The 21,176-nt window shown below is 34.5% G+C and overlaps 1 protein-coding gene across 1 annotated transcript; it reads right to left on the bottom strand.

The window, feature by feature from the left end:
• Positions 1-177: 177 nt before the first annotated feature.
• RBM11 (RNA binding motif protein 11) lies at positions 178-17,489 on the bottom strand. Its single transcript, XM_017654354.3, has 5 exons — positions 17,321-17,489; positions 14,150-14,312; positions 12,711-12,783; positions 10,437-10,530; positions 178-8,798 (listed from the first exon to the last, which is right to left on the bottom strand). Exons 1-5 carry the CDS (start codon positions 17,414-17,416, stop codon positions 8,511-8,513), a joined length of 714 nt encoding a protein of 237 aa, XP_017509843.1. The 5' UTR covers positions 17,417-17,489; the 3' UTR covers positions 178-8,510.
• Between the last annotated feature and the right edge of the window lie 3,687 nt (positions 17,490-21,176).

Here is a 21,176-nt window from a genome sequence, read left to right as displayed (position 1 = left end):
AAAGAATTTACAAAAAACCTTCATGTTACAAGGGCTACTGATTGAACAAAGATGAGAGAAGAAAAAAGAGAGGAAATAAAAAAGCAATATGAGATTATTCACTTTATTATGTAATTCAAATGACACATTCACATAAATGTTCAAAAATGTTGATACTCTTATTATTTTAATCCTGAATAAAGACTTCTTAAAAGTAGAATGATTGATAAAATGTAAATACACTTAGATGAGAGTGCAGGTAGCCTTTATATATATATTTTTGAAATGAATTTTCAGGACTTCAAATAATTCTGTAGATATTTTAGCTCACATTAGATAAAAGGGAAAAGGAAGCCAAAGCAAAATTAACCCTTCAAGATGATTATTTTTCCAGGTTGCTTAATTATAGGTAAGGAGTTCTTGAATGTAAACTATTTTACATCAATAAAATAAAGCAAGCAGAAAACAAATTTAACTGCATTAAAAACTTACTGATTTAAATGTTTTATGGAGATGCAAAAGCCAGGGGAGACAGTATCTTATATTCTGAAGCCAGAGTAATTAAGACAATGCAGTATTGTTGTAAAGCCAGAGTTAAATGGAATAGCATAAAAGGCACAGAAACACAAACAAGAATTTTTTATATGAAAGAGGAGTCATTTTTAACTAGCCCTTTGGAGAATAAGGTTAGATGCTTAATTCATACCACACAGTAACATTCAGTGTAAGTAGATTATACATTTCAATGCTAAATATGGAATAAAATGCCAGAGGAAAAGTTGGAACTAGTCACATAATTTAATAATGAAAAAGCCTTCCTGGGAATAATGATGATGGCTGTTAACAAATATCCATTCAAACACACTGTCCAGTTATTATAGATCCTGCAAGTAAATTCTTAGTACCAGCAGTGTGATAATATATTTAGAGCACTGGAACAAGTCCTATGAGATTTATATTCCAGCTTTTCTCTGCTGAAATAAGATACATGTTTTTGGGCAACTGAACTTCAGCTTCCTCATTTCTAGGGTGTTTTTCTCAGGAATAATGTCAGGCATGCAGTAGTCTGAATAAATAGTAGTTACTGTGACTATTAACCTCTTACAGCTTCAGTCTCCTTCATTCTTTCATTCTTACTCCCCAAATCAAGTAATGAACATCTCCAGTAGTAAACAAAAAAGTATGATTAATGGTCTTTTCTGTTATTGCCTGAAAATCTAGTTCTTTGAAGAGTTGAGTGAATTTATCTCTGCTCCCACCTTTTGTTCAGCTGGTATATAAACCAGCTTTCTTTGGGAGTAACTTTGGAATTCTGTGGGCTGCATCTTCTGTGCCCTTTTCAGGGACACCTCTAGTTAAAATGTATTCTAAGCTGGGAAGGTTACCTCCAGGTCTTCCCATTAAAGACTTAACATTGTCACATTTGGAACAGGTATATTTATGCAGATCCTAATTGCCAAAGGTCAGATAATGGGTCCTTTTATTTAGGAAAGATTTTATATTTAAGGTGGTTTATAGAGAGCTCCCATATGAAATAAATGCTGTCTTGGTATCTCTGGGAGGACCACGTTGAAAGAAAGGCACAAAAAGTAGCATGGCTGGCCTAAAACGATTCCTTAACAAAATTACAGAGCAGAAGTCAGACTTGACAAAAACTAATGTCCACCATACATTCTCTGAGTTGCTCTTATATTCCCCTTTACTCCCAACTCCTTATTCCTGACCTCCCAGATTTAGAGATCTAGGATCTGGATCTCTGGACCCCCACCCCAAATCCATCTCCCTCAACCATATCCAGCTCCTCTTCTTCAAACAATTCTTTTAAGGCCTATAATTACTTGGCTTCCACAGAAAAAATTTTTGACCATCTAACTGCCTTCTTTAATCTCCCTTTCCTTATAATAATTGCAAAAGGTTCTCTAACTTGACCTCAAAACATGGGGCAGTCAAGTCACAAGTGATTACTGTCAACCAAGAAATAGCTTTAGCTGAAGCCCCAGATACACATACCAGAGCTTGTCTTAACTGTCCCTTTTAATTCCACCTACTTTGTATGGCTCTATAATTAGGTCCCAAATAATCAGGCCCAACAAGCCTTATACCTTCCCATTAAATGCCTATTATGCATGTACCCTGCCTCCCACTAGAAGGAACTCACGTGCCCTGGACAACAGAAGACCTTTTAAATTGCAAATCCTTTTACCCTCACATTCTAAAGATCCTACCAAATTTAATAATGTACAAATTATTTGCAAAAAATAACTGGAAAGTTGGGTGGCCATCCATAATCTAAGAAACAGGGACCTGAAATGGCTGTCAAGGGATGTCCTTCCCACCTATGATTATATTGTAATTATATAACAAGGTAGCCAGACCCTCTTCCAGGCCCTCCTACAAATGATCAAGAAAGGGCCCAACTGGAGGCTGATATTCAGGACCTGACTGGAGAAGCCATTAGAGAAGACTTTACTCTAAAAGTTAACTGGGCTAAAGTAGAACTATGTGTTTGGAAGGAAGAAGAATTGTTCTAAAGCCTTTGCGGAATGCAGTAAACAAACATTCTAAAGACACACTTCCCTAAATCCAGAGTCTCAGAATAGTTCTCAGAAAAACAATTTTTTGATTTCTGCCTTAACTGGAAATCTTTCTGAGGTAAAGAAGCAAAGTTAAAATAATGTAGTTTGATGGGCAGGCCAACCTGTTAGTGTTATCATTGAGGCTGTCATTCAATTATCTGAAAACAGCTTGCAAGAAAGCAAGAAAAAGAAGTAGAAACAATAGTCCTTTCCTTACAACTGAAATTTTTACAAAAAAAACCCCACAACCTTAAAAGCAAGCCCCAACCCACCTATTCTTTTTACAACCTCAGATCCCTGCCTGTTCACCAAGGACACTTACAGTTACTATAAGAAGTCAGGACATTGGAGAAAGGAGTGTCCTATGCTTAAAAGAAAAGGCAACCTAAGTAGTAATTACGTGAGACCTCAACATTCTCAGGTCTGTTTTTCCCCGTTTATGGGTCAATTTCTCATAAACCCTACCAATTGGTGGAGTCAATCTTCAGTTGCACTTCAGAAGCCACAATTAAAATACATAATCAGAAACTGGATTTTTAAATTGATAGTTGTGTGACTTTCTCTACCACAGGCTCAGGATTTGTATTTACCTATCACTTCTAATTTTGTTCAAACTGTTGAGGTCTCAGGGCAACTTATGTTACTGCCCATATCCCAAGCCACTCTGGCATCCTCAGGGCCGCTTAGCATTCACCAGGTTTTTTTTGGTTCTCTGACTCCTTATCAGCAAATCTTCTAGGTAGAGATTTGTTATTTAAATTCAGTGCTAACATACAATGCAACAAAAGGTTATCTTTAGTCCCCTAACCCTCAGACAAAATCTTAACTTTCAGACCATCACTAAAGGAATTCTTTTCAATTCAAAATCCTCTGAAGAAGATCCAAACTTAAAAGATATCCCTATTAGCTTTAGGGCCTAAGCCTATAAATGACGTTGCACTATTACTTAAACGTAGTGCCCACATTATCTGTAAAAAAAGCAAACCTTTCCCATGTGTAGCCCAAAACTCTGAGATGTAGAACAAGGAATTCAACCTATAACACGCTTCCTTGTACAAAGTGTCCTTATTTCACCTACTTATACTGCAATACTCCAATCTTGCCAGTAAAGAAAGAAGGGAAATTTGATTCAAGAAGAAATCAAATCTACTGACATTCTCATTCCCTACCTCCCCATTCAGAAGACATTAACCTGAGAGTATATGACAAAGTCCTTAAAATAGTCTATAAGGTCTCATTATCTTCTGATCTCATCTCTCCTTTGATCAATCTCCTCTACCACACTGGTTTCTTTCCCTTTCTTTCAGGCATGCTTCCTCCATGGGGACTTTGCCTCTGCTGTTATCTCTGTCTGGAGTGCTCTTCCCATAGATAACCACATGGCTTACTTTCTCTCTTACTTTGAGTTTTAATCCCTAAACATTTCTTTGTGTTTTTTCCCCAGTAGTTATCAATTAACATCTAACTCTATATTTTATTTATCTAATTTATTCTTTCCACTAATACTTTCCATGAGTACAGGAATTTTTATCTTTTTTATTTAGTGCTATAACCCAAAGTCCTGTATCCTCAAGAGGATGGGGTGATACTGACAAGAGACAAGCCATTATCTTGTACAGAGTTAAAACTTGGAGCCACCCTTCCAAGGAGGGGTCAAGAGCAGGGCTGACAATGTAACAGTTGAGAGTCAGTATAGACTCCTAGATCTCCACTTTTCTGTGATTGCCTCTCTTTCTCCCAGGATTCATTTTCTTGAGGAATGGAGACCCTTGTGCATTTCCATTGCACAATGTGTTTACATCTATTATAACATAGTCCTGAAATCACCTTTCTGTCCATCTGTGTCAGCAGACAATTAGCTCCTTGAACGTTGGGAACATACTTTTTCAGTACTTTACTCTCAGCACCCAAATCTGTGTTTAGGATGATAGGCATTCATTATTGATTGCTTAATGATGATTTGCTTAACGATGCTTCAAGAGGGAATGAACAGAACCTGAACAAGGTTAAAGTGAAGAGCTAATGACTACTTAGAAATGAATTAAGGGAATTGTCTAGAATAACTCCCAGGGTTTCAACTGGCATGCAAGAGACTCTGCAATGTTTTGCTTGTGATTAACTTGGAGGTGGGATAAAATCAATGAAGATGTCAGCTTGGGGTAGGTAACTATCCAGGATATTACTGCTTTTCTCATATAGAAATAAAAACAAAGACATTAATCATTAGAATTCAGACAGTAACTATGTTGGACTGATCAACAATATTCATTTAAGGAATATTTTCATTTATTAAACTCCCCAAGCAAAGTCAAGTAGATGAACCCATTATTGTCAGGTTCAGGTTCCTTGTACATGATATTGAATTATCTTTCAGTTGTTGGTCTCAATCCTCTCCAAGCTTATCATGCAGGAAATATATGAGCTTGTAATTCTTACATACTGGTTATGTTCTCTAAGTCCAGTACAAATAGCAGGTGTGTCTCTTCCTTTTGTGACCTATTGATTATATAATAAGATGGTATTGGAAGCTCAAAAGGAAATGTTACTAGGAACCAGATAATACATCATTTGTTCTCACTTGGTAAGGCAGTGTTTGCTTATATATGAAATAATTTTTGCAGGTTGGCCCTGACTGGGAATAAAGAGACTTAATTAGTCCATAATTAGGGCATCATGTGACTTTGCAGAACTCATTCTGATAAGGCCAAATAACATCATCACTAACCGCTTCAGTAAATATTACTTAGTGCAAACTGGAGAGGCTGTGCTCACTGAACTTCCTCAGGCTGAGGTACAGAAGCAGGCATCATCCCTAAAAAGATGTTTTTTGAACTTTCTGCAGTCAAATAGAGTTTCCATAGAGATTTCTGTTAGTGTTCACTTTTACCAAAATCAAACCCAGGCTATTAATTTACCTTTCTTAATAGGAAATAAATTAATGAAAGATAGACTTTTAATTCTGATGTAAATAGCCTTACTAGGATATACACAAGAGGAAATAAAAGTGGAATAGGAAGACTTTAGACTACAGACCTGAGCAGTTCAGATAGTACTTCATTAGTTCTGTAGGGTGATACTTCAAGAGCCAACCTTACTTCTCCAGCCTTCCTAGGGGCAGGGAGGATGGGGAACCACTCGTCCAGCCTTCCTTCCTCAGGAGCCGGGGAGTGTGGGACCAGTCCTCCCACCTTTCTTCCTAGGGATGGGGAGGACCCGGAACCAAATAGCCAAGCCATCATCCAGGTGAGGCTATTTAAACAACATCTGCTGGGAGCCACATCCACCCTGGAAAATATGCCCAGGCCTTAAACATATTTAAATGGGTATGGGGTGAGCAACTGGTGATGTTTCTATCTTTTCATTTCCTGATCAGGCTCTAATAAATGGGCCCATTTTCATTTATTTAAGTGCCTGACAAAGATTGTTTCCTTATAGTTGAAGTATGTGAATGGACAAGAGGGACTGAAATGGTTCTCTATTAAGTCACCGAAGTGAGGTCAATGATTATTGCAACCCTCCAGCAACCGGTCCATAGTAAAATACTGGCCCAAATTGGTCAAAGAAGAAAATATTTGGGGCTAAAAAAATTAGGGTAAAATTCAAAATGTAATTTTCATTGCTAAAGAGACACCCAGGTGGGCATGCTCAGTAGGCACTAGACAAAAGTCTGGGGATACAGTTTTCAAAGTGTTACCAAGAGAGAGAAATCTCACTTTTGGATCACCCATGGTTTATTAGTATTTAGCCATACAAAGAAAGAGGTTGACTACATGTCAGTGTACACTGTCCTTGCATCTGGATAGTGCTACAGAAAGTGTAATAACTCTTAAATCTTTTTCTTTTATTTCTGTAAGAAGGTAACCAAAAACATTACTGCATCATAATTTTATATTAATCATGTTACAATAAATTAGTTACTGCATATCTTATAACAATTGCATTTAATGCTAAGATTTCAAAGGTGAAATACTTGTCTCAACAGTTACATATTTGATACCAGAGCTAAAGGTGCATCATTTTAGCAAAGATTTCAAGGGCATGCTTTGCACTCATCTTTTTCACCATTTTAATTCTAAGCAATTTTTTTCAATTGTTTTTCTATTGTCTGATGCATTACAGAAATTCATTAAAAGTAAATTAATGAAAATGAGAAAAAAAGATGATTGATTTTGTTCTCAAATTCCAAGCTTCTTGTTGTACATACATACTTAAAAATAGATTTTGAGAAGGGAGAAATAAACTGGAAAAATAAAAAACCCTTTAAGGCAAAGAAATAATTAACTCAAAGATATACATTGAGAAAATTGATAATTTAAAATTATATAGGACTGTATATGATATAACATTTTAAGGGAAGTTCTATATTTTCTAACAATAAAAGACACCAGAGTATATACGTGAATTTGCCTTCTAGTTGGTTCAAATTAAGTTACTTTCTAAAGTTGATATTGAGGTAATTCCTGGCTACAATGAAAGAAGTTACAAGAATTCCTTGTAGTTCATATAACTGTACTTCAATATGATTTTCTTCAAATATGCCACTCTTACTTGCTAAGACAATTCTTATGTATACGTTTCTTGTAACACCCATCATAATACTTTAGGGCTTAGATAAACTGTAATGTAGTAAGAACTGAAAAGGTTGAGGTGAAGTTAATGTGTTTAAATATATATCATTTTCTATTTATTTAGAAACATATTTCTCTTTGCATGATCTGAAATTACAAAAATGCAATTTAAACGGAATAAAGAGTCACCTTCTTTAAATATTCAAGTACATGAAAGTATACAGGTCGAACTACATCAAGCAGAATTCAGGTTTTCATGTTGATCAGATAAAAATAGACTAATATTTATATTTAAAACTCTACTGTTTTGTATATTTGTAAGCGAAAGTTAAATGTACTCATTTTGCTAAAAAGTCTTTATTATCTAAAATAATAAATATTTATAAGTGCTATGCAATATGTAAAAGAAATATCCAAGCATGGCTTTTCTTGTTAAATTGGTAACTCCCAATGAAGTTGCATGATTCTTTCAATTAGTTTTAGTAAATATTTTCATTATGTGAGTTTACAATGAGCTACTGAAAAAATAAGCCCAAATAAGCTATTAATTTTACATGTAGTCTATTTTCTAAAAATAAATTAACCAGAAATAGGAAACTTGATTTGACAATATTAAATATCATATATTAATGAAATGTTATTCTCTTATGTTATCAAGATTTAAATACGTCAAATACACCCTCTCAAACCCAGCTGGCAAAAAATAAATACTGTCATAGCTAACTAATTTTCATGAAATATAACTAATAAGTGAGAAGTAAAGAGGCAGGTATTCCTATTCATATACATTCATATAAAAAGGGAACATCCAAAAACTAGTCCCATGATAATCATCTTTCCTTTGGTAACACTATCACATATCCTCATTTTATGAGATAAAACTGTAGGACAGTAAGGCTCAGAAACAACATATTTAGACAAAAAAATAAAATGTTACTAACAAAAGAAACTAAAGCCTGCTTATTCCATTTTGTTAGGAACGTGAAACTCCTAAATATTTATACCAGTTTCATTCAGAAAGTCCCCCCACTCAGTATCACCAACAATCCAGCAGAACAGGGTACCTTATCCTTAAGTGCTCAGTGGGTGTCTTTTGTTTAACAGTTTAGTGCATTTCATCATCAGTAGTAAAATATAACAACTCAAAGTGTATTTCTTACCGACAATGTGTCAACAATACCATTACAAATATGAAACCTAGTACATTATATTAATTTTAAGTTTTTGTCATTCAAGACAAAAACTGAATAGCAAATCTAATGTCATATTGTTATATATTTCAAAAAAGACAAGAAAGTCATGAAATTTGTCATTTACTGGAAAACAGATTCTTTTTTCTTTTAAGAAAATTAAGACCAGTACAGACAAATTTCATTTGAATGTAGTACTAATACCTTTTCTTCTTCTTACACTTTCGAAACTTTTGGCTGTATTCACTTCCTCTGTTGTTTTCTGTGCTACTATCACTATCACTGGTTTGTTTTTTCCTCTTTTGTTTATTCATCTGATAAAGGTCAGGGTCATTTGGTTGTTGGTGAGTCCATTCATAAGAGCTGGGTCCGGCCTCCAGATCTGGAACATGATTTAGTGAGGAAGACACAGATGTGCTATTAGGAAGGAGTGCGGTCATCTCATAGTAAGGAAGCTGAAGGGCTGGGTTATATGCATGCCATTGCTGTGGAAAAAAAGACATTCACCTACCAAAACAAATCCAAAAATTTCACAGTACATTCATACTACAAATAACTACCAACGAATAAAACCATGTGTTAGTATATAAGGACAGTGACTTTTCAGAGTAGGGATATGGTAGCTTCCTTAAATGGTTAACATATTCAAGTAGTGCATAGCTTACTACAGTAGAGATTAGTGCTGTCCTATAGAAATACAATACAAATGACACATATAGTTTTAAATCTTTTAGTGGCCACAATACAAAAATAAAAAAATAGGTGCAATTAATGTATTTTACTCAAAAATATTTAAAAAATTGATACTTCAACATGTAACCAATATAAGAATTATCACTGATGTATTTTACTTTCCTTTTTTCATAGTAAGTCTTTGAAATCTGGTGAGTGTTTTATACTTACATCTCAATTTGGATGCCACATTTCCAATGAAAATACTTGATCTAAATATAGACTATATAAAATTTGTAGTTGTAAAAGCAGACTCACATACTCATATTCTTTCAAATATTCTTAAAGTTTTTCATTAAATGGACCAAATATTTGTTTTTAAATTTTAATTAAAATGAAATAAAACAAAAAACTCAGCTCCTTAGTCCCACAAGTGACTAATGGCCACCATATTGCATAGCATGGTTATCAACTGTTACGATAGAGATGCTTTCTTGTTTTTAACTCAAATTTCTAACTATTCAAAGTAGAGTAAAGATTAATAAAGATAACATGAACTTGTGTGTTTGTGTGTATGTGATCTTTATCAAAGATAAAAAAAATTCTGGGAAGAAGATATTGACAGTTTCAGATGAGAACTATTTACTAATATATCACTGTAAGAAATTTTTTTTAAAACTTGAATTACCAGTTTTCCTTATGTTTACAAAGTGAAAAAGGCTATTCAAAAAATCTGAAGCACACATTTATGTTGGATGTTTGCAAAAATCATATCCTGTGAATCAGAAGAGCTGTATTACAGTCCCACATCTGTCACAAATGAGCTGTATGATTCTGGGCTTGTTGATTAACATCCTATACCTCAGTTTTACTATGTATAAAACAAAGAGTTGGAAAAAAAAATCTTAAATTCTCCTTTAACAATAATGACCATAACTATAATTACTAGGTCAGACCATATTTTTGGGAGTCTTTGGAAATGATGTAATTTACCAATTGAGGATCTTTGCCTTTAGTTAAAAAAAGAAATTTATTAAAAAAAAAGTCCATACCCAAAAGCATATTTGTGATTGATGATTACATTATATAAAAATACTTCACCTAGATTACATTAAAGTGTTTCACCTAATGAAATTATTCAATTCTAAAAAATATTTTTAAAAGTAGTCATTTAAATGAGAACTCTCTACTTCAATTTTAATTGGACCACAGCACATGATCACTACCATTCAGCCCTTTTCTGCTTATGCACTGGCTATTTGCCAAGGTACCATGTGTGGGATTTAAGATGACCAAGTTAGAGCACACCACTACTGGGGTCAGTGCTAGGCCACTTCTGTCTTTACCCCAGGCTTCAATTTGAGAATCATAAGTTCCAAATATTTTTCATATTATTCATAGTTTGTATTGTATTATAAATTGAACCAAATCGAAAAGCTTACCAAACTTACCATCTTCTGAAAGAAAAAATATTCTTGAGGTAAGGCTGCATTAGTAGGAAAAGACTGCATGGGAAAGGAAGATCTGACCACAACTTCTTCATTTCTTTGAGAAAGTGAAAAAGGAAGTAATAAAAAACGTTAAAATTCCTACACACAAATATCTTATTTTCTTGAAAAAAAAAAAAGGATCTTCATAATAAAAAAAGGGCTTGTCTAGGAAAGCTCGGTTAAGAGTAATTACTTTTTTTTTTTTTTGAGAGGGCATCTCTCATATTTATTGATCAAATGGTTGTTAACAACAATAAAATTCTGTATAGGGGGGTCAATGCTCAATGCACAACCATTAATCCATCTCAAGCCTAATTCTCGTCAGTCTCCAATCTTCTGAAGCATAACGAACAAGTTCTTACATGGTGAACAAATTCTTACATAGTGAATAAGTTCTTACATGGTGAACAGTACAAGGGCATTCATCACAGAAACTTTCGGTTTTGATCACGCATTATGAACTATAAACAATCAGGTCAAATATGAATATTCGTTTGATTTTTATACTTGATTTATATGTGGATCCCACATTTCTCCCTTTATTATTATTATTATTTTTATTTTTAATAAAATGCTGAAGTGGTAGGTAGATGCAAGATAAAGGTAGAAAACATAGTTTAGTGTTGTAAGAGAGCAATTGTAGATGATCATGTGTGTGCCTGTAGACTATGTGCTAATCCGAGCTAGACAAGGGCAATAAAACATCCACTGATGCAGAAGCTTTCTCTCAAAACAGGTGGGGGGGGGGTGAGGTTCTAAGCGTCACCACTGTTGTTCCCCGATTTCTCACCTGATGGCCCCCTTGCGACTGTGCCTGTCTTAGGTTGTTCCTCCCTTGAGGAATCTTACCCGTAAGAGAAATTACTTTTAAATTAACTATCAGTTATTATATTGATCATGTAGTAAGTTTAAGTCTTATTAATTACTATGTATTGAAATTTCAATATTTAGAGTCATATTTGGCTTTCTGACAGGAAGATATTAACATTTATTTACATAAAGACAAAGAGCACTTAGATTATATAAAGAGAACAAAACAAGTCATTAAAATCACCAAGGACAGATCAATCTTCTACAGATATAAAACGTGAAAAAAGTAGGAATTTTCCTTAATTTATTTTTGATGGTCTCTTCACTGTTTAACTATAATAATTATGTTCTTTCCTAAGTGGACTGCTCATGTTACCATGAACTCACATTTGCTGATTTCTTCCACACATTAATTAACAGAAGTCCCTAATTTGAAAATTCCGTGTCCTAATGTTTTCATTTATAAGTGCAATATTCTTCTATGAATACAAAAGTGTTTCTATAGAGATGTTCGGTAAATTCCAATGTTATGAATACTTGCTAAATTCTATAGTTAGACTTCATTAGTTTACTTCCTCCATAGTATTCCACAATTTTAATGCTAATACTACTAATCATTAGGACAGGAAGTGTACTGTGGGTAAAGTAAAATGAATACAAGGCAGAGGAAAAGATGAAGGTATCTCACTAAATGGATAGGTGGTAATCCCATTTGTAAGTGCAGAGAGTAATATTACAGAAGCCAGTGGGAGAGTGAATTTCTTTGAGGTAGTAATTAGACAGGTGTCAGCTGTTATGAAAGAGGAAACTGGATAAGCACTAAAGCCACTGAATTGTTGATCAGAAGGGTCCTGAAAACCCTTACAAGAACAGCTTCCATATATCAATAGGGTTAAAAAGTGACTGGGAAGTAAGAACGTGAAGAATAAGAGATTTTAATTTGGGAGCCTTTCTATTCCATGTCCACTGGGATAGCTTGCCTGATAGTGTACTGGGCAGCTACCACTCCATCAAGAACAAATAACCGAATAGCTTAATGTCAGAAGTTGTAATTTCAAGTCTAGCAACTATCACTTTTTTACCTTTGTAATCCTGGAATTAGTTAACTTATGCATCTCTATTTATTCAAATATAAAATATGGGTAATAGTATCTCTGATCCATCATAATGAGACCTTGGATGCTTATATGATTTAAAAGCTATGAAAAGCACATGGTAAACTATCTACTGCTGCAAATATTAAGACTGAACTTTAAATGAAAATATTTTCTTGTCACTTTTCATGGTTTATGAAAAAAATGAATTTCTTAATTTTATCCTATGTCTAAATAGAAAGGTTTTACAATAGTTCAGTTTATATAAAAACTTCCTGGCATAAGAACATACTTGTTTTCTTTAACTTTGTGAAAAAGTATTTTTAATTACCTGTAGCTATGTGAATTTATCTTAACACAACTCTCAAAACTTTGATCAGCTGGTTCAGTAGAACGAGAACTCCCTTTAAAAGAAATAGAATAACAGATTACTTCATGGTAGATTTTTTGAAATTCTAAAATTAAACCATAAAGAACTGCAAACCTAAAAGGATGTAGCAGTGAGTAAAATTCCATACTCATGTAAGACACATGAATATGTCTTTGATCTCCCAAGTAATATTTACAGATGGTTTATATTACTATAAATGAATTATAATGACACTTTGTCCAAAGCAATGGCTGTACCTAAGAGTCATGGTGACATGGGACCATATAAGATAGATCATGCTGTTGAATTCTATACACCTGTAAACTAAAAATGGTAACTAATCAGTGGTATTTGTCTCCTGTGTAAAAATGTGTGAGTTCTTTAAACTGCACTGACAAAAGGAAATTTAAGCTTATAGAGGAAACTGAGCAGCTGACTAAGGATGTGTCTGAATATAATATGTCCTGGCCCATTTTACCAGCCTGGGTGAGGTAACTTGGACAGCAGTTGAGAGCATCATGCAGCTGGCTATTTTTGCAAAGACATTAAAAAAATGAAATGCAAAGAGAAGCCCTTTTCCTTTGCAACAGGGCATTGTTTTCTTATTCTTATTTGTTTTTAGTATAGCAAGAGGAATAAAAACAAAGAAACAAGGGCTACATCAGTAAGTCTGAACCATTTAGGGGAGGAAGACAGCATAAGCACTATACGTACTGCGAACATTACTTTGCATAAGCATCAGCACTGCTGCTATCAGTCTCTCAAAACATGACAGGCCTAGAGTAGTAGTACCATGTTCTCTGGGCTTCTAATCAAAGGTGATCAGTTCTTGACAAGCATGCAAGGAGAAGGCATTTGAGGCCATCCATGTCAGGAAGCTTCCTTCCATAGCTATTAAGGGTCACTCTACAGCTGCCTTTGGCCAGTGACTTTTAAAGGAGTTTAGCTACTGAGCTGTTATGTACAGCATGCTTTCCCGAGAAGGACTAAGGCGCTCACCCTGTCTTCCAAATAGCAGGTATTTGATACTATAAATTAGCATTGACAAGAATATTAGCAAATAGAGCTTTGCAGTATAAAAGCTAGAGTTGTGTGTCCCCAGTTCAATTAGATTTGCTTCATTTACAACTGCCAATAGTAACTATCATAACTACTTGCTAGCTCATATTAAAATAGAACATTTAAACTTTTAATATGGAAAAGATGCTATGGGTTGGCAGTGTAATTGGCAATATTAATTATGTAACAATATGGATGTACGTATGTTCTGAGAAAGTTTAACAGAGGCCACAGGGGCACTTTTTGGGTCTTATGTTATACAGAAAACAAAGTGTTCAGACCTCTGTGAACATCACCACCACCAAAACACATTTTTAAGATTCATCAGTGACAGGACCTACCAAATCGATACTGCACATTAATTGGTCTTCCATATAAACGAATTCCATTCAGCAAAGCTATGGCATAAGACACTGATTCTGGGTGTTTAAAGCAGACAAATCCAAAAGACTTCGGCTTTCCTTCTCTGTCTTTGCATATAGTCACTTTGGTTAATGGCCCAGCCTATAAGAAACTTAAAAATTATTTTCTCATAAATCTCAAGATTTTTCTACACTTAAATGAATCAAGTATATTCAACATTAGATCTAAAAAACCTGCTAGCTTTAGGTAGCTCTGCTAATAACGTATATTCCTAACAATAAGTATCACACTTCATCACACTTTCTTAGTATTTTCTGGCTCATCAAAGAAACATTCATGACTGTTAAGAACAGGAAATTTTAGGTAATAGTTCCAAATCTTAAAAAGAAAGATATGTTAGGCTTAACGAAACAAGTTAGAAAGCATTGAAATCTAAGATTAAAATACTGCTTTGTCTCCTTACATACTAACAGAGTGTAATTCAAAAATACAAACCCACTGTTGGTTGAATTATAAAAAATTGGTAACATATATTGCAGCCTAATTTTTTCTGTCAAGATTAAAGTGTTTTACAAGAGAAACTAAACACTTCATGCATTTTGATCTAGTAATTCCATTTAGCAAATATTCCAAAGCAAAAAAAGTTTTAATATGTTTAACACTTAAGTAGGTGGATTATTAAGAGTGAAAAATTAGAAAGGCTCTAAATCCAACAATAGGAGAATTTAAGATTTAGTCTTTCTCTTTGTATTCTTTGCTTTCGCAGGGACTAGGCATTGTCCCTTCCATGCCTTCAAGGAACACTTCATTAACAAATCTATTTTTCCCACTCATACCTCTCTCATGGAGAGTCTCCTAGAGACCTCCATGTGACTGTGCTTCAAACTCAACATATTTGAAACTGAATTCATTTTCTTTCCTCTCAAAATCTCTGCTTTAGCATTTCTTAGTTAAAAATACAAAGATATTAAACCTGATTTTCTCACTTCAAAGGATAATCAGAAATTTGAAAGAAACTAATAAAAAGATACACAGTAGTAAAATATTTATTATTATAAATAATTACTATTTGATTACCATTTTAATCAGTACTTTTCCACTACTGGCATTAAATGTATGAAAACACAAGTGGACAGAATGTTTAAATGCCTTGAATTTTACAAATTCAAATATATACCAAAGAATTTTTAAAGATAAAAATCCAAAAAGAAGACTGGCTTGTAGCAACAATCATATCTTTAGTCATTTTAAACTAGAATGAAACACATAAAGAGTTTTGCAATAGTCAAGATTTGCTAGGGTTTGCTGGGTTGAAACCTCTATAAAAGATACCTTACTTTAGTAAATCCTTCCAGAATATACAAGGGCCTGGCCAAAAATAAAAACATATGCTTGGTTGCTTGATCTGTTAAAAGATATGACTATTTTGTATAGGTATAAATTATGAAAGTGAGATTATATATATATACATATCTCATAGATCCATACAACTAATATAGATTCAGTACTTGACTAGAAATAATTTATGAATGTGAGGGCCTTCATACCTTTTCTCCCCCAACTATCCTCCCCTTTCCAATCTCTTTTTTGGAGGCTCAACATGAAAGAAGCTTTCTAGAGAAAAACACCAATAAATTTCTTTCTTTTTTTTCTCTTGTCCTTTCTTTATTCCTTCCCCCTTTCTTTTATTTTTTTAGAGTGACAAGTTTTAAATGATACTGAGGGAAAATAACTATTGGAAAGGATAGGTATTATTAGCACAATTAAAAAAGGGAAAGTTTAAAAGATGGAAAATTAGAAGAATTAAGCATAAAAGCCTCTAATCAACAATATTTTTCAAATAATAAAAAGTTCTATGTCCAGAAAAGTAAACTGTGTTTTTGGAGGGAATTCTCTGTATCAAATTATGTGTATCTATAATTAACAGAGGGGTGCTTAAGTTTAGAGACAATGGTAGGGCCTTTCCAAAAAGGACCCCTTTTACCTCTAGTACTCACTTCTGGTAATTTAGCTTTGCTATTGTCTTCCTTGGAATTTGCCCTTATTCTGACTGGGGAGGTCACTGTTTCTTGACTTACCAGTAGTAATAATAGTACTATCAGTAGCTGCAAATGCTTAGTAAGCCAGGCTCAGTTCTCTTTCACTTGGATTAGCTTATTGAATCTTTACAACACAAATGTAGATTCTATTACCACCATTGGACATTTGAGGAAACTGAGGCACTGTGAGAGTCATTTACTCATCCAGTGACATAGCTGGCAGAGCTCAAACTCTAAACAACTTTGCTATATACTATGCGAATTAAGAATCTCCTTTGTAAATTATCCTAAATCTTGACTAAAATTTCTCCTTTTAGAAAGAACAAGACTCAAATTTGTATGCTCAGCACCTTAGTGTTTGCCGTGGAATTCTGGATCATTAAACTGTTAGATGATGGCTAAATGAGGATATCTCTTTAGCAAGAGATACTTAGGTGTATTACAATAGGTGAGTGCTTACAGGAGAAGGGAGGCTTAATTCTGGAGGTACCAGATCTTGAAAAGTTTCCAGATGGTATTCTTGGTTTGATATAAAGCAAATTGGCCAGGAAATCAATTAGTCACAGTCATTATTTGGCTGCCCAAATCACCTCACATCTCTTTATCAATACTGGAGTAAAGTTACCTGCCAAATAAAAAGGCTTAGGGGAGTATGTAATGTACAGGGAAACATTTTTAAATCTCTTCTTCTCATTTCGCTGGATGTAATGCATGAGGGTGTTTATTACCTTAAGAGAGACAGTGACAGCGCTGTTTCTGTTTTGCCTGAGACGACAACCAAGGCCCAGACAACCTGCGTGAGGCACTTACTAAGGGGGTGGGGGTTGTGCGCTGGGATCTGGGAGGAGCTCTGTCACTGCGCACCCCCCGGACTCTGCAGTGCGGATGGGGATGGGGATGGGGATAGGGATGGTGCGCACACTGACATTTCACAGCCTAGGTGCTCACCTGAAGGCAGGTGCGCCGGGGCGGAACTAAGTTAAAAACCCAGGCTGGGGATGGGGTAGGAAGGGAGCCGAGCTCAGGGGCGTCCAGGTGAGCCCCGCCCCTCCGGCTGCGCTTCCGGCTCGGCATTCCCCGCCCCTCCGCCGCACCTTACCCCCACGGTACCTGAAGGAACAGCTCGTAAAGAATCTCTTCCCGCACACGGGCTTCTAAATTTCCCACAAACACGGTCCTGTCGGCCTCCTCCTGAGTAGGGAACATCTCTCCACTCCAGGCCCGAGGATGGAGAAGGCGGCGAGACCCCGCCCCTCCCCTAGCTTAAACTGCACCGCCCAGGAGAGGGGGCGGGGCCTGAATCGAGAGCACGCCAGCGGCGGGGCGAGGCTGCGGGGCCACGCCCCCGTCCCCCACGGGAGCCGCCCACCACGCCACCGCCCACCCCAGATCCGGCTGGGACCACGCCAGAGTAACAGGAAAGGTCAGTGTGGGAAGTGCTTTGCCTTCTTGCTTGTGGAGTGGTTCACATACCTTAATAATTTTAATCCACAATATGTACATAATTAGACTAATCCTCCACTGTTAGACTGTTGGCATAGTTTCCAGTTTTTTGGCTGTTATAAAAATGCCGGGATGAATAACCTTGCTCATACATCTTTGAGCTTGTGTGGTAGTACTTCTGTGGAAAAGTATCTCAAATGTTTAGTGCCTGAGTCAAAGAGTTAGATCATTAGCCATTCTGACACATATTGCTAAATTATACAAAAAGGTAGCGCCAAAATATATTCTGATAAACAATGACTCCCCCGTCTCAGAATACACTACTCAACTACTTGTTAGAGAATTAGTTGTAAAGTGCCTACAAAGCACTCCTGCCGCATAGGGCTCAATCAACTTTATATTTTCATCCTCTTCCACATCATTTTTATAGTGTTGTTTATTGTATGCAACTTGTTAAAATTATTTTTAACATCTAAGGTGGACTTAGTAAGTGTGTAAATAATATATTCTCTTATTAAACTGTAGGCATTTTATATATTTAATCATTCCTCAGTACTTTGCTGCTTAATGCAATGGGACATTAATAATCCCAGCTTTCTCACTATTGATAGCAAGTAAAAAATATGAAAGTAAAATAATTTTGTATTTTGAAACACTGCTATGTATTGCTATGTCTTAAATGACAAGGTGATATTTTCATATTTTCAACATGAGCTCTGTAGAGCAGTAAAGAAAATAATGTGCAGGATTCATGTTACAGTTAGTGTCACATCAAAAGCACAAAGCAAAAGAAAAATTATATGTTAAATAGGAAAGATATCTTTTGCGTATGAACTTATTAAGAAGAATCTCTTCTAACTTGCATGACAATTACATGATCTTTCTTCGCACATTCTGAAATGACACAGTATATTTATATCTTTGTTAGAGAAGCGCAGTTGCTACAGCTAAATGATGTGGAAGTACCTAGGTTATTTGCTGGGCTCCAGTCAAATTATGATGGGGGCACCCTTATTAAAATGCAGTCTCTCATAAAATCCCCAGAGATCAAACCTTTCAAGATAATGATGAGGTTTCATCAGCAGTTACATTTTCATGATTTTTAAATGAGTCACAGTCATTTTGTTTCTGAGTTCCCAGATCTCTGACTAGTAACTGTTGATTGTTGAAGAAAATTAAACAGTTGTCTTCTTACAGTATCTTTGGAAATTTGCAGAGACTTGAATTTCCAGAAAGCAACTTTAATTTTTAATTTTTGAACTTATAATGCAGGTACTTAGAACAACTCCCTATTTTCCTGGCCTACTGAAGTCCATTGCTGGAAGAAAATAAGAGAAAAAATATGTAAACATGGGGAAAAAACTCTTGTAATAACTTTAAAATGTTTGCTATATTAAAACAAAACTATTTTTCATTTTCAAATTATACATCTTCAGAGACAGACTAGTATTTAAAATTTTTAAATAGCCATTGAGTTTGGGTTGCAAAATGACCTAAACATGAAAAGGCCATATTTTACATTTAACAGATTGATGGATATGGATTTCATAATTGGTCTTATGGTGCATAAAGAAAACTTAGTTTGTAATCAAAATGAACATAAACCACAACTTTTTCTGACTTTTTTCATTTCTAGCACTCTCTAACATTACATTTGCTCTAGGCTTTCAACAAACATTCTTCCTGACTACTTCTGAAACCCTGTAGTTGAGAGGAATAAAGAAAGCCATAGTTAACTTTTTCTTTCCTTAAATTCAACTTGTGTAGCTGAATGTCTTTGACTTAAAAATCCTTTTCAAAACCACAGGCTAAATGGAAGAAAACAAACCACTTCACCTTTGCAACAAACAGGGAGGAGCAAAAGGTCAGGGACCTTTTTCATTAAAACCTACCAGACTGCCAGTCTTTCCAAAGAGAAATTTTTCTCTTTAGGTGAATCTGAGTGCTTGTCTTACTTTTATCAGATTCCAAATGAGAGTATACATTTTTCTCTGATGTGCTGGACAAGATCTGGTAAGAACTTAATAACTTGATTTATCATAAAAATTTGTGTATAAAATAATCAGTATGGTCTTCTGATTCTGGGATAAAGAATGCTATCATGATATGAAAAAAATGTGCTTTTTGATTATGTATACTAATTATATTAGACAGATTATTATGAAAAAAGTTTATGTACATATAAACATGTGTGTGTTTGGTAAATTTAATTTTCTGTATTTTTAATTACTTTCCAGATAATTGGTAACTAGAAAACTTTTGACAAGAAGATGTAAATAGAAAACAAGAGACGTATTCAAGAGAAAGTTACAATAATTCAGTAATAGAGAAATCAATTCAGTATTTGAAAATCATGACAATTAAATCTTGATTCAATTTCATTTGTTCAAATAACCCTACTTTTGAGGAAAATGTTTACATAGGTAAACTGTCAATTACAAAGCAAACAAATTTTTTTGTCCTGTTAGCTGAAAACTAACAAAAACCAAAACTGATTTATGGTAATAAAGTAGAACTTTATTCTCCTGCTTTACTGGTTTGTGGTAATAAAGTTTACTAGTTTTAGAAATATCACCTACCACTTTGTGGTAATAAAGCAAACTACTTGTTCTACATTATAATAAGAAATTTAAAGTAACAATGAGTAGTTTTTTGTAGTGATCTTGCAAAACAGATAATTTGCTTTGTTTTAAATTTATTTTTTAAAACATTCTTGAATGCATACTTGAAATATCATTTTCAGATATGACCTAGAAGTTCAAATTAATGTTTTTTTCATAAATTCTAGGAGGGTTTGAGTTTTATATGCAAATACAAAATTAAATGGTACTGATACACAGTTTATCATTTTTATTATACTCATTGGAAGTTTCTTGATAGGGATTTTGTATTTGTATAATGTATAACAGTAAGACCTTAATTTGAAAGTCAGATAAATTTGAAGTCCCTAACCTTTGTGCCATACCACAGTTTATATCATTTTAATTATAGTTTATACTCTAAAATTATGTGGCAGACTTTCTGAAATTATTGTTTTGATTATTAGTCATTTGCTTAAATTTACAGCTGCAAAATTCGGATGTAATTACTAAATATGTTTGTCTCTGTTGACTAAAAAATGTAGCAGACTTCTTAGATATAAATAACAGTATATAGAAAATAAGGAATTAAAGATTTCAGTGATTCTCAAAATCATTCTTTACCCATGCTAACTTTTATATATTCTGTCATTTTCCTCTAATTCCCACTGAAAATGAAATTTTCAGTAATTGATTTCATATGAGTATGCTTTATTCAAATTACCCATGCTCCACCCTTCTTCCCTAGAGATTCAGATATATATCTTTTGGAGGACACGTCTCCAGTCATCATGAAAATCATTCCATGATTACATCTGCCTTCATAAAAGGAAGAACATTTTGAAAAATTAAGATTAGTCAGATATTTTAATATCTTTTAAATAGAATGAAAGGGGAGTGAAGAGTAGCTGAACAAACTATATACAACTATATGTATCTCTATG

The sequence above is a fragment of the Manis javanica genome, chromosome 3 (genome assembly GCF_040802235.1).
Source record: "Manis javanica isolate MJ-LG chromosome 3, MJ_LKY, whole genome shotgun sequence".
Classification (NCBI taxonomy): Eukaryota; Metazoa; Chordata; class Mammalia; order Pholidota; family Manidae; genus Manis; species Manis javanica.
Note: the sequence above shows the minus strand (reverse complement) of the source record. Positions and strands in the feature narration are given on the sequence as shown.

Coding starts and splice junctions, on each gene's coding strand:
- RBM11 (XM_017654354.3), bottom strand. CDS start 17,416: ATGTTCCCTACTCAGGAGGAGGCCGACAGGACCGTGTTTGTGGGAAAT. Junction 14,313..17,320: donor TTTACGAGCTGTTCCTTCAG/GTACCGTGGGGG, acceptor AGTTTCTTATAG/GCTGGGCCATTAACCAAAGT. Junction 8,799..10,436: donor ATTTTTTCTTTCAGAAGATG/GTAAGTTTGGTA, acceptor TTTTTTCCACAG/CAATGGCATGCATATAACCC.